General features: G+C 40.0%; 1 protein-coding gene across 1 annotated transcript in view; it reads right to left on the reverse strand.

Annotated features, from left to right (window-relative positions):
• Ift43 (intraflagellar transport 43) overlaps positions 1-17861 on the reverse strand; it is an 88247-nt gene that overhangs the window by 50603 nt on the left and 19783 nt on the right. The window contains exon 3 of the mRNA XM_005004833.3: positions 523-584. Within this exon, the coding sequence (XP_005004890.1) occupies positions 523-584 (62 nt within the window). The remainder of the gene's footprint in view (positions 1-522; positions 585-17861) is intronic.

Here is a 17861-nt window from a genome sequence, read left to right on the forward strand (position 1 = left end):
AGGCAGATGTACTATGGAGTTTATCAAGAGTTACTAATATACAATTATATTCTCTTTAGAAAATTGATTTAAAAACACAGAAAATCTATAACTATGATTTAAAAAAACAGAAATCTATAACATGGATGAACTTTTAAAAATATTATTGAGAGAGGAAAGTTATAAAAGAGCATAAAATGTTTGATTCCACTGATATAAAATATCCAGAACTGGCAAACCATAGAGATAAAGAATTGATTGCCTACCACGGGGGAGGGAGTGGCATGGAAAGTGACTGCTAACAAATCAGGGTGGAGTGGTAGGGTGAGAATAAAAATTTACTCCAAAAATTGATCATGGCGAGGGCTGTACAACCTATGCTAAGAACTCTGTACTCTGTACTCTTGAAATGGGTGAGTTGAATGGCATGTGAATTATATCTTAATAAAACTATCATAAAAAAACAAAACAGCAACACAGGAGCAATGTCCCACCCCACCCTGCTCACTGCCACCTCACCCCCGTGAGCTGCAGGGTACTCACTTTGAGGTCCTCGAATCATCCATCCAGCCTCCCAGCCTGCGAGGAGGTTTGGGAGGGGGAGCCTGTGATGAAAGAGAAGCCAAAATGACAGTCACTTAACACATGCAGTCACGCAGCATAGATACTGAGTTTCAAGTCACCAAAGTCAACAGCCTTCCAAAGTAATGCCCCCAAAAATATAAAAATAAAATATGTATGAATCAAAATACAGTAAGCTTTCCAATTAGCTATGAAAATTTGGGTGCTTTCAGACCCTCCTGGTGGGTGTATAAACTGGAATAGCTCTGAGAAGCCATTTGGCAGGTATCTATGGAAACATTTAAAACGTGCAAACTTTTGGGGGGGTGAGGGCGGGCCCTGGGGATCAAACATAGAGCCTTGCACATGTTAAACATGACCTCTACTACTGAGCTCCACCCTCAGTCAGCGAGTATTTTTTGAGCCAGCACTTCTAATCCCAGGAATTTTATCTCAAGGAAATAAACAGAAAGGAACATAATGTTACTTTTGAATAATGAATAATAGTTGGAAACAACCAAAATGGTTAGCAATAGGGAATTAAGTAAATGGCATAGTACATATAAAAATATTAATCGAATAATGCAAGACATTACAAAACTACTTTAAGATATGAAGTTCAATACATATTTTCAAAAATGTTTAAAAACAGTAGGCATAAACTTCTGATTTTGTGAAAAGATTTTCAATATGTAATATTTAGCATTAACTAGCTATATGTATGTGATGGGGAAGGGACTCTAATTTTAGGCAATTTTAATTTTTCCTCTGTGTATTGCTATGCATTTTGTAATTTTTAAAACAGTCAACTTACATTTTTTATAAGACAAAAATAATAAAGATATAAAAAGCTTGCTTAGAAGACATAAACAAAACTGGTAAGTTAAAATCTACTCGAATTATGTGGGAAGGACCATTCAGCCAAAATGGACACATTTAGACACCCAAGAGCACAAATTCTTACCAGCCTGTCTCAACCAGAAATACTAAGGGAACAGCAACCAGTCCAGTGAATCACCGAAGTTGGATAAAACAGCTTAGACCTTCCCTATTTTGAATTATCAGGCATTCTCCTAGGACTGTTCTGTGAAACGGCCATGCTCCTTTCCAAGAACTTCACAGAACTATAACTGCTGCTCTCAGTCCAAAGAAGTACTTTGAAAAAAGGACTAAAACGGAGGTGGGCAAATTTTTTCTATAAAGGGCTAAGTGATGAATATTTTTTTATTGAGGTAATTACCCACTCTGATACTAGAGAGCAATAAATAGGCATAACAGTAGTGAGCCAATGAGTACAGCTAAGTTTCAAGAAAACTACAAACAGGCAGTGGGCCAAATTTGGTGAAAAGGATGTATTTTGCTGATTCCTAGACTAACACGTTGTGTCATTATGACCTTTTTCTGTGGCTTAAAGCCCAACTTGGAACTTTAAAAAAATACTCCCTCGACATGCCTGAATACCTTTACACTTTTGATATTTTTATTTTACACTGTGATACGTTTTCTTTCCTGCTTCTCTAGTGGCGTCCCAGCCTGCCAAGGATGGGCTCTATTTACAGTAGGGGGCCTTTCTGCAGGGTGAGCCAGGCCCACGGGAAATGACTGTGAAGGACCCACGTCCTGGAATGCCTGTATCTAGTTTCTTGCCTGGGAAATGTAAGTAGCACCTTAGAGAAAACAAACTCAAGTTTCCTATGCAATGCATGAAGCCAGCAACAGAGCTGTCTGAAGGTTCATTACATTTCAGTTAGGAACAATACAAATACAGAAGTAGAAAGCCAGGTTTTGTTTGTCTTTCCAAGGGGAAATCTAAGGAGGTAGTAAGGGACTGAATCGATGTTCCCCAGTCGACCCCACACTCACCCACGTATAGCCTAGAAGGGGATACCTTGTATGCCACAGCTCCCTTCCCCTAGAGACAGATGACTGAACTAGGGGTACACAAGACCTGGTCAGAACCAGTTAGATTTCCAGTCCCCGGAACATGGAACAGAAGCACTGAGGCTGAGTAGTTGAGACAGCATAGAGCACTGGAACTATAAGCTTAGACAAGCTAGCATTAGAAAAACCAGAACTCTCACAAGCCGAGGTTGTGTAAAGGCAAAATCCAAGGCCCTTATCTTAAGCTCTTACCATGCATAAGGCAGGGGCTGGAGAGATGAAATGGTAAAGTGAACTGAACTAAACCAGAGGCTCTTGAAGCTGTGTTAAACCAATGTGGCCTGCAACTTTCATGAATGGATCCAAACATAGGACTATTTTGTGATAATGTAATAAAGTCATAAACTGGTGGTTGTATGTTTTGCTTGGCCATAGAATCGTCTGCCTTTTAAAGTTAAACTATCATTTAATGCTTTCCACATTAGGCCAACCATGGTGGCACACACCTGTAATTCCAGCACTCAGGAGGCTGAGACAGGAGGATTGCCATGAGTTTGAGGCCAGCCTGGGCTACACAGTGAGACCCTGAAATTCTTACATTCCAAGCCCAAGGACTGGAAACACTTCTGTAAACATCTCTTCCTATGAGTCTTGTTGTGGCCCTGCACAAACACCCTGGCTAGTGAGACAGATTGAATTAACCACTATTGCCAAGTTGTAATGCTTTTCCCTGGAATTCAGCTTTGGTCCCTGTGTAAGGAGCTAGGCACTGCCGTAGGTGCACTAAGAAAGAAAAAGATGTCACTTCTGCCCTCAAATGTTACCCACTTCAATGAAGCCAATAAGGAGGAGAATGTACTGTGTACAACTGTATGAAATCTATATGACCAAGCCAGGCATGGTGGCTGATGAATATACTCGCAGCTCTTGGGAGGCTGAGGCAGAATTGCTGTGAGTTTGAGGCTGTGATGAAGGTAGCCTCAACTACAGAGTGAGACCCTGTTTCAAAAGAATCAAAGCAGAAAAAACAAAAAAGTTTAAAGAAATCTACATGATGACCAGATGTCATGCTTAATCTGAAACCCTGAAGGCCACCATGAAGGTGGAGGCAGGCATGAGTGACTTAGGAGTCGCAGAGTTGTTCCAGGAAAAGGACCATCCCAGGTCCAAAGGTGAAGCTGAGAAGGGATCCCTCGCTTACCGGCAGTGGCAGTGAATTCTGCAGTTTTCTTGTCACCATGGTGGTTCAGGCTGGGTCACTTTCTCATGGGGCATCATTAAAAGAGCTCTGACAAGTGTGTATAAAGCTTGTGGCACATGACTAAAGGACACTACTGACCCACAAGTACTGATGAGAAAGAGAGGTAAAGGAAGCTTTTGGAGGTAAGTAGGGCTCACGTTGGATTGGAAACCTAAAGGCAAAAGCCTTCCAAAGCAACCAGATGCAGAGGCAAAATGATACAGCAGGCAGCACACAGTTCTACAGCAAATGTTGCTACACTGTCACCATAATGGTAAGGTTCCTGGGAAAAGGCTTTGGGGGTCTCAGGCCCTCAGGAACTATTATTTTACAATGCAGGCTCTAAGTTAGAAACCAATGAATCTGGTTATAATACAGGAGCTTGAAATTAAGTGCAAACGATCTATTTGAAATGGAAGCAGATGACTACTCTCAGTAATAGCACATAAAAGGCCTGATGGTTCCTTTTGCACAGCCAGTCTAGGTCCAAGATGCCTGGCTGTTCTCCCTAGGAACTCTGATGACAACGAGATAGCTAGTTAGCTCCATTCCCCACAGAATCCCAGGGTTTCCTCCTCAGGGCAATGAAACACAGGACACTCATGTAGGCCACACTGCCACCACTGCTCCTTCCTGGAGCAGCAGCCTGAACTGTTGGGCTTTCCCTTCCCAGGGATGACAGATCAGATGCCTGGACCTGTGGAGGTCTGAACGCCTTCTCTGGCTCAACCATCAGAGTGCTGGTCCCTGCCTGGACCAGTGAAAGCTTAGCCCACTAGCCACAGACCTTTCCATTCAGGCCAGGGGTCCTTGCCTTGCCTACCCATCAAGTCTTGGTGGGGCCAGAGGAAACACAAAAGCATGACTTACTCAATTTTTTGAACCCCGTATTTCTATATAACAGCCTACTTGTTTAAGAGAAAAAGAACTTGCTGTTGCTCCATCCTTGAAATCAAACATAATCCTCAAGCAGGCTGAATCAGTTGGGAGCATTTGTTCTCCTGAAGCCCATCAACTCTAGGACTTCTCTGCTGAGCACACTGGAAGACGTCACCAATTGTTTCAGTGAATCCTCTGCAAGGAATCAGTGTGCTGTCTCTGTATTACTGAAGAGGGGGCAAATAAAACAGAATGAGAAAGAGCTCAAATGACACTAAGTGCCAGAAGGAAGAGTGGGCCTGATCCTAGAATTCAAAAATCCTGGTTTATTCTTTCAATTCTTTCAATTATTCTGCTTCCGAAATCCAGAGGCAGAGTCCCAAGAGATGGCTGGAAAAATGATTTCCAATTTTAGCTGACTTACTGCCAGGTAACACTACCCAAACTTGTTTTTCAAAAAGAATCTTAGAATATGCAACCCCAATAGGGACGGAAATAGGAACAGGTGACGGTAGCCCTCAGGCAGCGTGTCCTCCGCTCTCTCTTGAACGCGGGAGTTGCGGCTGGAGTGTGGGAAATGAGCACAGCCTGCTGGGGCTGCCTCAGCTGGTCGGAGGGGGCAGGACCCTGCATAGCTCCTCAAGAGAAGCAAAAATGTGCTCTCTCCAAAAATAAAACAGAGGGCAGGAACGACTGTGAGTAAAGGGTTGGAATCATGTGACTGCAGGCTGCAGTCCTGAAATACCAGCTTTCTACAGAAAGGAGCCTATGAGCAGCGGAGAGCGGGAAATTCAGGAAATGGCCTCTTTATATGGTCTCATCCGAATGGGCTAGGACTCAACGAGTTGGAATGACCGTGTCAGAGGGAGCCTTTCTGGCCAGACTTGTTTCTGATCTTTATATGGTTTCCCCAGATTCTTAAGATGCCGACAGAGGAAAGATGCTACAGTGCCAAAAAAGGAGCCTTTTGAGTTTAGAAACTTCTCACACACTCAGAAGTCCTGGAGAAACCCCACCCCAACTCCACAACTTGAATCACGCAGAGTTTTGAATCCAAACGGCAACCTGTTTCAAAAAGTCAGCCCAGGCCCACATGTCAACTCGAATAGAAAGTCCTTTTGTTAGGAAAGATCCGGTGCAAACCTCACATCTATCCATCCTGCAGCTTCTACAGCTCCCTTAAAACAAGCTTCCTTTCCTTTTCCCAGCAGTCTGAAAGAAGATCCAAGAAAGTTGTTTACATGCTTGATAAGAAAGAAGACAGACACCTGGTCATATGTACACATCCTGCGGAGGCTGGTGGTGAGCCCTCTGCCCTGTAGACAATGCCCTGCTCCATCTCTTTCCTGGCTAAACCCTGGTCTGACAGCTAATTCACTGTAGACCCAAGTGTTCTCCTAGTGGATTGAAGATCAAGGAATGAAATGGATCAACAGAGCTTTCAACTGACCCCTGTCAGTAAATAGTTTTCTCAAGCTGAAACGGACATGTCACAGTACAAATTTTACCTAAGAAAGAGAACTGTTTGATCATGAATGGCTGCTCATGCTGCACTCTCATGGTGCCAAAGAACTGCCCCATACATGACTAGCTATAAGAGAAAGACTGTTTCTTAAGGATGGAGATATCTATACCACCCTAGCTCAATGATCATCCTTAATGGCATTAAAAGAGGGACTCAATGTGCCACCACTTGGAGGGCACAGCATCACTCACGAAAAAATCCTGCCAAAAAAATGTTCCACTGGAATCTAATCTGATTTTCTTTCGGTCTACTGCAAATCAGGTAGAGAGAAATAAGCTCAATGACCCTAGGAAGAAACAATCAGATAGATTCAGAATATGGGAAACTTTACAAAACAACTGGCCTGATCTCTTCATAAAATCAATGCCATTAAAAAGTTAAGGGTAGAGGAAAAAATGAGGTATTCTAAATTAAATTAAAAGAGATTTCATAGAGATAAATGTAACGTTGTGGTTCTTGATTAGATTCTGGATTGAAAAAAGTACCTATAAAAGATGTTTTGGAGATAAACGGGGAAAATGAATGTGGACTGGGTAACAGATGACATTAGAGAATTATTCTTACTGGTAGCCACTGGTAACCAGCTTGACAAAACTGGTGCCACTGTGGTTTTCCAGGAAAATGTCCTTTTTTTTTTTTTTGAGATATATGCTAATGTATCTAATGTTATAATGTCTGTGAGTTTTAAAAAATAAATCAGGAAAAGTTATATATAAAATGTAACCATTATGTCCTATATATTTTATAAAGAATACTTTAAAAGAAGGTAGAGAAATATCTGTAATAGTTGCATCTAGGTAATGAGTGTATGCTGTTCACTGTACATTTTTTCTATTTTTCTGGATGTTTCTAATTTTAATGAAAAAACTGAACAAATGGGCTGGAGTTGTAGCTCAGTGGTGGAGTACTGCTTAGCATGTGCAAGATGCTGGGTTCTATCACCAGCAATGAAAAAAAAAAGGTTGAATCAAACAAGAAAGAAACTAAATGTGCGATATTTATATTAACACAAGAAAAAAAAGGAGAGTTTGGCAGAGAGGTGAGTACTGTCACAAGGACAGTTCATGGATAATTGTGCTCCATGAACAACTATGTTGAAGCAGAGACACTCTCCATTCAAAGGGCAGCAATTCCTAAGAGACTGAGGACCAGAAAATAGCTACACCAAACCATCAGATCTTGAAATCCCTGCCATGACTAGAAGTGAGAGAAGAATGTGCTTTTAGATAAAATAACCTATTGTGGATGGTACTTTAGTTGTGCACATGTGTATATGTGAAATTTGGGTTACAGAAAAAAATGTGGTAGAAAGAACTCCAAAGAACCTGGCTTCTAGGCCTGGCTCTACCACTAAGTAGCTTCATGCTGCTGGGTTTTTCTTCACTGTAAAAGGAATTCCTCCCAGTTGCACAATCTGGCTATTCTGTACATCTATGAATTATAGTACCTTGAATTCTGTGTGCAGTTGCCTAGGCAAAAATAGGGACAGACAGAAAGTCAGAGACAGAGACAGAATAACATGAAACATTTATCAACCACTTGAGATGATCCGAAGGAGACAAGAATAAAAACAATGTGATGATAAGGCTATAGATAAAAATGAAAAAATCGTAAACATAAAGGCTGATTAATGGTGAATCAGCCAATCCAAGAAAAGCAAAAGATTACATCAACTAATTCATAGTTAATAATAATGATGATGGTAATACCTTTCTGACATCTAAATCTGTACACCAAAGCTTTAGTTGACTTACTTTGTTGAGCCTCATGACCTAATAAAAGCAGGTACTATTATTATATACCAAGTTGACAGATGAGGAAACTGAGGCTTAAAGGTTAACTCACTTAAAATCAAGTCATCTGTAAACAGTGCCACAAGCATTCAAACCCAGATCAGTGTGATGGTAGTGTTTTGCAGTGAAGCTGCTGACACATAACTTCCAAGGAGCCAGGTATGTGCCAGCTAGAATGAGTTTGGAAGGCCACTGCAGCCACACAAACAGTCAATCTGGACTAGAACAAAGTACCTGAGAACAAGAGACCAGGTCAACGCCACTAGTCTGATATTACGGAGAAGTCTTCAACAACCAAACTAAAAGGGCCATCTCCTTCATTTATTTTCTGGGCATGAAATCAGATGTGTCTAAGATGGTATAAATAAATTAGGTAAGATGGAGGAACAGAAGCTTACTTGGGATAATCCCTACCTTGCTGGTGAGGCAAATTGAGACTTACACTGCAGGGCAGGTTAAGGGAAGAGTCAGGGTTAGAAAGTGATGCCAAAAATAAACTAACAGTTTGAGCACTGGGCCAAACTGTGTCAGGCTGAACGCAGCATAAATCTTGCACTTGGAAAGTAGCCGGTCTTTACTGCATGCCATGAGGCAGCCACCTCATACCAACAGTGGAGGAGCTTGAAGGAAGAGGGACTATCCTGAGGGGAGAAGTAAATTTGCCAGAAGGAAGTAAGGGAGCAAAGTTTAAAGGGTACAGCGATAGAGAGGAAAGGAAGAGGGAGAGAGGATGAGAAAGAGTTCTGGGTTCAAGTTCTGAAAATATCACTTTTTGACTGTGTGTTCTTGGGTAAGTCACATCTTACTATCTTTTTCCTCGTGTGTAAAACAAGACAATATGTGTCCCTTGCAGGTCTACTATAAACCTTGGAGATGTTTCCTGCTACTCAGAAGACAATTTAATAAATGATGGCAACAGTCGCCATTATATTATTCACCGGGTGTAATTATAGAAATAAAATTATTGTAAGGCTTTGGGACCTGAAAACAGGAAAGTTTGGGTAGTCAAACACTGTAGGGCCTTTTAGTTGGGACTGCCTTGTACTTGTCTCATTCCAGAGAGTTCAATCTTATCTATTCTAGCTTCCCTAGAGAGAGAGAGAAGAAATCCTTTAAAGTTTCCTAAATCAAGAGGAGAAAACCACAGCTTTGTTGCTCAGAGGCATACATGTGATGCTCACGACAGTCATTCTGGTGGTGTCACAGTTCCCTGAATATCTGCACGTGCCCTGTAATAAAAATACCTGACCCCATATCTCAATACAGTCATCAAACTGCCCACTCCGAGTGACTCATGTGATAGGGCTGCCAGCTGTTTTTGGCGAGATGAACTAAACAGAAGAGATTTCAGTCCTGGAAATCATCCTTAAAATTCACCCTGGATTTTCTTATCTTGGAGAGCATCCTGTCAATCTCAACTCCCTGGGGTCATCCTAAATCAGCGCTCCCTTCTTTTTCTCGCGTTTACATACCTTCCAGACACTTACAAAGACGTGCTCTGTTTCCCCGTATTTTTTGCCACTCAGCCAACATAAACATTCTTTTCAACTTTCATCATAAATCAAAACCTATACATTTTTGTCATTCTCTTAACTCTTTTTCCATTTGTTAAAATTAATCCAGCATGTGTGTAGCCACAAATGTGCACGATGTGGAGGGTGTAAATTCCTGACACTCTGAGAAGCAATTCCTCCTGGCACCTGTGACTCCGTGCCTTCGTGGAAGCACAGTCTAGACTTGCTCCCTCAACCAAATCCGGAGTGGAACAACCTGGAGCAAGCGGAGAGCAGCAGCAGCCCGCTTGATGCTTTGAGAAACTTGATCTCTTACAAGACTCCTCAGGGGTAATGAGGGAAAAGAAGTGGGGAGAGCTTGAAAGAGCCAGTAATCCAAGGGCTAGCGGCCCCCCTCACGCGTGATCAGAGAGGAATGCTCAGTTCCACTCTCCGTTCTTTGACATGCTATGGTGGGACCAGGGACATGGCAGGTCTCACTGCAGATCTTAATTTGCTTTGCTTGGGGAGCCCAGGGAGGAAACACCAGGGGCAAAGACCAAGGTCAAGGCTGGAAACTTTCCACACATCACAGGCTCCCTACTACATTCCATTTCAAAAGTGACTACAGTAATCCTAACAACAAAACAATTTAGAATTTTCAAATTGTTTCCCAAACTTCTAGATCTTATAGACTGTCAATATTTTAAAAAACAAATTTTAATTTGGGAGAATGTGGGATACTGCTGATAACTCTTAATTTTGTTAAGGACCTTTTCTAAAAACCACTTTTTCATCTCACTGTTATTTTATTAAAGAACATATCTTTCATATCCTACAAATTATAAAGTACAGGAACCAAGATAAGAAATGGTTCTTTAAATTGAATAGGTTTAGTTTATGAAAAATTGACTATATTTTTCTTGATTTTCTGATTTTGGTAAAAACTTCCTCATAGACCAGTGCTAAAAATACACCACATCTCTTTTGCAGCCTATCAGTCCAAGCCCAAAGTTAATTTCTCAGGCTCTCCTTCTACTCTTTGTCAAACAAGAAAGGCTGAAGGCCAGCTTCTCTATTCCTTCCAGGAGACCATAAGGCACGGCCCAGGGATAGTAACTCACTCATAAATTTCCCTTCTCAGCATGCGGTCCACAGGCGGACCCCTGCACTTAAGACCGCACACTGTCCATCTCCCTAACTCTAGAAGGTTCTCAGAATTACTTTTCACAATGCTCAACACAGCACTGCAGGGATGGACCCTGACTCCCTGGCGACTCACTCACGGCCTCTGGCCTCCTTTCAAACCTGTTTTTCTGATCATTACCTCTAACTGCACTACATTCTGTTTTAATAACTGATGCGCGTGATCGTCCCTGTCATTAATCCCAAGGGAAAACTGACACAATCTGTCAGCAACAAACAATCATACTCATTCTTTTCCCGCTGATCATACCACTTGAAAAAGACCACAGTGTATTTTCTAACAATCCAACAGCCACTGGCGGGTAACGGGAAATCAGTTTGCATGCAACTCTGACAAGGATAACAATTATAACTGGACAAGATACATAAAACTACTATGGGGCTGGGGATTTAGCTCAGTGGCCTAAGCGCCTGCCTGGTAAGTGCGAGGTTGTGAGTTCAATCCCCAGTACCAAAAAAAAACCCCTCTGGAGGACAATCAGATAGAAATTGGAGGGAATGTTGATTCTTGAAAGAAAAGAAACTGTTTAAGTGGATTGTCCTTTGAGGACACTCTCTAGGAAGCCACTGGGCTGCTAGAATTCAAGCAGAAAGCTTCAGTTTTACTGGCTTGAGGACAAAAGCTTGAGGCTTCCATAGTGGCTAGAAACACAGAGGATAAACCCTAGGAAAGAGGGAGGCCACAAACCAGCATTAAAAAGTCCCCTAAAATCCTTAGTCAACCTTTCTACTGCACATGCATGGAGAAGATTCTGAGACATCCAGAGAAAAGTTGCTGAATGAATAAATAAAAACCTGAATGGAAAAAGAGAGCTCAATTCTGCTCACTGCAGGGGAAATAAAGTTTGGTGTGGGGTGTGGGGTGGGTGGGGTGCACAACTGAAATCCCAGCATTTAGGAGACTGAAGCAGGAGGATCACTATGAGTTCTAGGTCAGTCTGGGCTATCTAAGTGATTTCAAAGCCAGCCTGCATTACATAGCAAGACCTTGTCTCAAAAAACAAAACAAAACAAAAACCCAAAAACCAATCAAACAAAAACCCTGAAACAGAATTTGGAATCCGAGCTCCATCAAATTAGAGGTACCTCATACTCATGTTGAATGAAAAGACCATGTCCCAGAATTATGGGATTTGCTCTAAGACTAAAGGTAAAATTAAGTAAGCCTCACCTAACAAAACCTAAAACCAAGACTCCATAAATTCAAATGATCTGCAAATAATTACCAACTAAAACAAAAATCAATATTTTTAGCCAAGCACGGTGGCACATGCTTATAATCTCAACACCCTACAAGGCTGAGGAAGGAGGACTGCAAATTCAAGTCCTGCTGGGCAACTTAGTAATTTAGCAAGATTCTGTCTCAAAATTTTAAAATAAGCCACAGATATAGTTCAGTGTGAAGGCCCTAGGATCAATCTCCAGTACTATCCTAATCCCTGCCCTCCCACATCGGTTAAAGTTTATAGAGGAAGGGAAGGTAACATAATTCAACAATCCATAATCCAGTTTCTATATTGTACCATCTACAAAGTCTTATGTTCAAACAAAAATCACTAGACATGTGAAGCCAAAAAGTGTGATCCACAGTAAAAATAAAAAGCAGACAAAAACTGACTTCAAAATAATCCAAATGAGCCGGGCGTGGTGGCTCACACCTGTAATCCCAGCACTCAGGAGGCTGAGGCAGGACGATTGTTGCGAGTTAAGAGACCAGCCTGGGCTACAAAGTGAGCTCAAGGCCTGCCTGAACTGCATAGCAAGACCCTGTCTCAAGAAGACAAAAAACAAACAAACAAACAAACAAACAAACAAACAAAAAAACCCTCCCAAATGATAGAATTAAAATCAAGGACTTTAAAGCAGCTACTAGAAATATGTATAAGAATTCAAAGGAAATGATAATCATAATAAAGGAACAGATGGAAATCCAGGTGAGAAACAAACTATAAAATCAAAAAGAAGGGGAAAAAAATGGAAACTTACAATTTAATCATAAACTATATGAAATAAAATTTCAGTTAACAGGTTTATAAGAGTAGTTTAAAAATAGCAGAAGAAATAACAGCATGTGAAGATAGATCTATAGAAAATATCCAATGTAAAGGGAAAAGATTTAAAAAAAGACTGCATCAGAGAGAGAGAGAGGAAAAAAGCATGAATGTATGGAATAATATCAAGCAGTCTAATATGTGTGAAACTGGAGTCCCAGGAACAAGGAAACAGAACAAAGGCCAGAAAAACTATTTTAAGAAATAGTGGGCAGCTGGGCTTAGTGATGCATGCCTGTAATTCCAGCACTCAGGAAGCTGAGGCAGGAGATCACTATGAGGTCAAGGTCAGCTTGGGCTACATAGTGAGTTCAAAATCAGCCCGAACTACATAGTGAGAATCTGTCTCAAAAAACAAAAAACCAACAAGAGTGAGGCAGGAGGATCACTGCAAGTTCTAGGCCAGCCTGGGCTACAAAGTGAGTTCAAGGCCAGCCTGAGCTGCATAGTGAGACCCTGTCTCAAAAAAAAAAGGGGGGGCTGGGGATTTAGCTCAGCGGCATAAGTGCCTGCCTTGCAAGCAGGCAGTTGTGAGTTCGATCCCTGGTACCGATAAAAAGGAAAAAGACACACACACAAAAAAAAAAAAAAAAAAAAAGAATGGCTACATCTATTGATTCTTGGTACTATTTCCTGTGCTACTGGGGTTCAGTTCAAGAAGCCCTTGTTTATACATACGCCTTCAAGAGTTTTACCTATTTTATCTTCCAGCAGGTTAAATGTTGTTTTAACATTTAGTTCTTTGATCCATTTTGAGGTTAGTTAGCACATGGTCAAGGACCTGAGTCTAGATTCTATCTTCTGCATGTGAGTGGAAAGTTTTTCCAATGCCATTTGTTTGTTAAAGAGGTTATCTTTTCTCTGTTTTTGGCCCCTTTGTCAAAGATCAAATAATTGAATGTTTGGGTTTTTTTCCCTTCGGTTTTCTCCATTCTGTTCCATTGATCCACAGGTCTGCTTTTGTAGCATGCTATTTTTTTTTTTTTTAAATCACTGTAGCTTTGTAATACAACTTTAAGATTGTGCTGTTGAGCTGAGGATGTAGTTCAGAGGCACAGTGCCTGCCTGGTATGCAACAAGGTCCGCAGTTTAATTCTTGGTACAAAAAAAGAAAGGAAGGAAGGAAAGGAAAGGAAAGGAAAGGAAAGGAAAGGAAAGGAAAGGAAAGGAAAGGAAAAGGAGAGGAGGAAGGAAAGACGGAAAGAAGGAAGATTGTGATGCTTTTCAGTTTGTGCTGTTACCCAGGATTGCTTTTGGTATGGGGGTCTCTTCTAGCTCCATATGAATTTTAGGATTGTTTTCTCTAGTTCTGTAAGGAATGCTAGTGCTATTTTGATTGGGATTGCATTAAATCTGTGTATCAATTTTGGAAGTGTGGCCATTTTGACTATACTGGTTCTGCCAACCCATGAACAGGATATCTTTCATCTTTCCAATTTCTGATGCCCTTTTCAATGTCTTTTTTAAGAATACTATAGTCTTCATTGTAGAGGGTTTTTTTACTTCATTAATTTCTAAGGATATAATTTTTCTTAACTCCATTATGAATGGTATCTTTTCCTAATTTCTCAATGGGCTCATTATTACTGTACAGGAATGTCATTTATTTTTGTATGATTTTTATCCTGCTCAATTTGGTTATTAATTCTAAGAGTCTTTTAGTAGATTTTCTTGCGTCTTCTATGTAGAGAATAGTATCATTTGCAATAATGATAATTTGACTTCTTCCTTTCCTATATAGATATCCTTTTTGTTTTTCTTGCCTATTGTTCTTACTAGTATCCCAAGTACTATGTTCAACAGGAGTGGCGTTAGTAGTAGACACCCTTGTTATGTTCCTGATTTCACAAGAAAAGCTTTCAAGTTTCCTCCATTTAGTATGCTGGCAATAGGTTTGACATAAATGGCTTTTAGCAGATTGAGACAAGGTCCTTTTAAACCTGTTTCTTCAATGTTTTTACCATGGAAGGATATTGGGGTTTTTTTCAAAGGCTTTTTGTGCAGATATTTTGTGAGATGATCATGTGATTGTTATCCTTTCTCTTTCTATGTGATTTATTACACTTATTAATTTGTTTATGTTGAGACATAGTTGCATTCCTGGGGTGAAGCCTACTTGTCATGATATATGATCTTTTTGATGATTCACTGCATTCTGTTAGCCAGTATTTTGATGAGGATGTTTGCATCTATATTCATTAGAGATTGGTCTATAATTCTTTATTAGGTCTTTGTCTGACTTTGGAATCAGGGTAATGGCAGCTCCAGGAATAACTCTGAGGGCCTTCCCTTTCAATACCATTAAAGAGGTTGAGGAGGAATAACCAGAAGTCAATCCACTCTTCCCATGAGCCAGTGCAAGCCATGTAGGGCCCAGGAGGAAAAACAAGCCAACTTGCCCTTCCTATGAGTCAGCAGAAGCCAGGCTAGGCCTGAGAGGAGAAACAAGAAGCCAATTTGCCCTTTCTGAGCCAACCAGCACAATCGCTGGGAGCCAAGAACTCTCCCCCTCCATAAGCAACTGGTTGATGCAGAGGACAGGCTGAGTTGATAGCAATTGAGATACAAAAATAACTTAATATTTGTATTGTTGACTGACCTTGCAGGCCTACTGCTGGTAGTCTGGGCATCTATTAAGAGGATAACAATATGCTATATAGCAAATATGGGAGATTTTCTTCTATCTTGTTTTTGAAATCCAATATTGTTGGTTTTATTCCATTGTGTTGTTTTATTCAGTGTTGTGCTTCAGTTGGTTTTATTCTGTTCTCTGTTGTTTGATTTTATTATGTCTGATGGTATGGGCAGCAATTTCAAAGATAACAAGAGACATTATGGAAGCCATTGTTGATTGTCTATTATACTGTTTTGAAATACTGTATCACTTTCACTGTTTTGTTTTGATTGGTTTTATGGTTTCACTGTCTTTAAAATTCACTTTCATTGTTTTGTTTTGATTGGTTTTATTCTGTTTTGTTTGATTTTATTATGTCTGATGGTATAGACAGCTATTTTAAAGAAAACAAGAGACAGTATGTTAGCCATTGTTAATTTTCTATTATCTTGTTTTGAATTCCTATATTACTTTGTTCTGTTCTGATTAGTTTTATTGTTCCGTTTTTTTTAAAAAAATAAATAAAGAGGTGTATTAGTGTTATAACTTCCCTGAAGTTTTTAGAGAATTAAGCAGTAAATCCATGCAGACCTGGGCTTGTACTAGTCAGTATGGTTTTTCGGTTTTGTTTTGTTTTCATTTTTTTCTTAGTTATTTCTTCTATTATATTGCCTTTTAGTGGATTATTCAGGGTTTTTAAATCTTCTTGGCTCAGTTTTTGTAATTCATACATTTCTAAAAATCTATTCATATCTTTTGAATTCTACCACACACTGGCATATAGGTTTACAAAGCAGTTGTTAATAATCTTTTTTGTTGTTGTTGTTAATAATCTTTTTTTTTCCAGCAATGTCTATTGTGATTTCAGCTTTATCATTTCTAGTTGCATTGATTTGGGTTTTTTCTCTCCATTTTCAGTTAGACTGGCTAAGGCACTATATCAGTCAGGGCCTACTAGAAAACAGATTTAACGTAAGATATACAAATATAAAAAATTTATAACACTGACTCACAACGCCCACCCAGAGTCAGATGTGGAAGAGTGCAAAAGGTCTGTGCACTGGGAATCCGAAGAATCTATTGAAGGCCCAGAGCTCACTGCAGTGTCCTGTGTAAATCTATAACAGGAGGGCAAAGGATCTGTGATGGAAGGCTGAAGAGTCTGTGCTGGAAACCAAGGGACAAGTCCAGGGTGAAAGCAAAGCTCCTCAGAAGAAACAGAAGCGATCCTTCCTTCTTAGTTTCCCTTTTATACAGTGCTGTCAACAGCTCTCCCTCCCTACAGTGGGTCTTTCACACCCAAAACTGTGCCAAGCAATTTAGTTGGGTGTTTCTTAAGTTGACACAATTATTAACTATCATGAACATTTTCTAAATTGTTTATTCTTCTGAAGAACCAACTCTTTGATACACTGATTCTTTGTACAGAATAGGTTTCACTTTCATCTGATCTAATTTTTTTCTTGTGCTAGCTTTGGATTTTAATTATTATTTTTCTAGAACCTTGAGGTACATTTGTAGGATTTACTTGGGCTTGTTCTGTTTTGTGAAGTGGGCATTTACAGGTATAAAATTCACTCTAAACACTATTTTCACTGTGTCCCATAAGTTCTATTATGTGGTATTATTATTTAGCTCTAGAAAATGTCTTATTTCTTCCTTGATTTCTTTGTAACTCTTTAAGAGGGCATTATTTAATTTCCATACATTTGCATAATTTGTGTTTTTGCTTGTTGTTGATTTCTTGTTGCAGTGCATTATGATCTGATACTATGCATGATATAATTTCAGTCTTTTACATTTATTTATCTTGGCTTTACTGACTAGTATGTGGTGTATTTTGGAGAATGTTCCATGTGCTACTGAGAAGAATACGCATTCTTTTATTGTTGGGTAGAACATTGTATAGATATCTATTAAGTCTATTTGTTCAAAGTTTTTTTTTTTAAAGAGAGTAAAACTGAACAATAAAGTGAAACAAAACAATGATAAGACAGTAGGAAATCTAAAACAGTTAACTATATTGCATACTGTTATCCTCTAAATGTTGCACAGACTACCAGCTTTAGGCTTGCAAAGTCAAACAATAAAGCTCCCCAAATCAGCTGGTTGCTTGGGGTGGGGGTAGCTTCTTTCCTGTTCTTCTCGGTCTGCACACTGGCTGGTTTACAGGCGGGGCACAGCTTCCATCTTGGTTCTCCCCAGTCTGGGCACCAGCTGACTTATAGGCAGGGGTGTAGCTTCCTGCCTGGTTCTCCCTAGGCTGCATGCTAGCTGGCTCACAGGCAGGCACATAGCTTTCTTCTTGTTCAAAGATTTTAACTCAATATTTTTTGCTGAGTTTCTGTCTAGTCAATTTATTTGGGTTGGTGGGTAGTGAGTTGTTAGAGGGGTACTATAATTTTTCTTATGTTAATCTGGTCTTTATGTCCAATAGTACTTGCTTTAAGATGTTGGATGCACTGTTGTTTGGTACATATATGTTAATAATTGCTATCTCTTCTTATTGGATAGTTCCCCTAACCAATATAAAGTGACCTTTGCCTCTTTTGATCAGTTTTGACTTGAAGTCAACTTTGTTTTAAAAGAGAATAACTACAACTGCTTCTGTTGGGCTTCCCATTGTACAGAATATTATG

The sequence above is a fragment of the Cavia porcellus genome, unplaced genomic scaffold (assembly GCF_034190915.1).
Source record: "Cavia porcellus strain 051 isolate PalLab524CR breed Dunkin Hartley unplaced genomic scaffold, mCavPor4.1 scaffold_31, whole genome shotgun sequence".
In the NCBI taxonomy this organism is placed as follows: domain Eukaryota; kingdom Metazoa; phylum Chordata; class Mammalia; order Rodentia; family Caviidae; genus Cavia; species Cavia porcellus.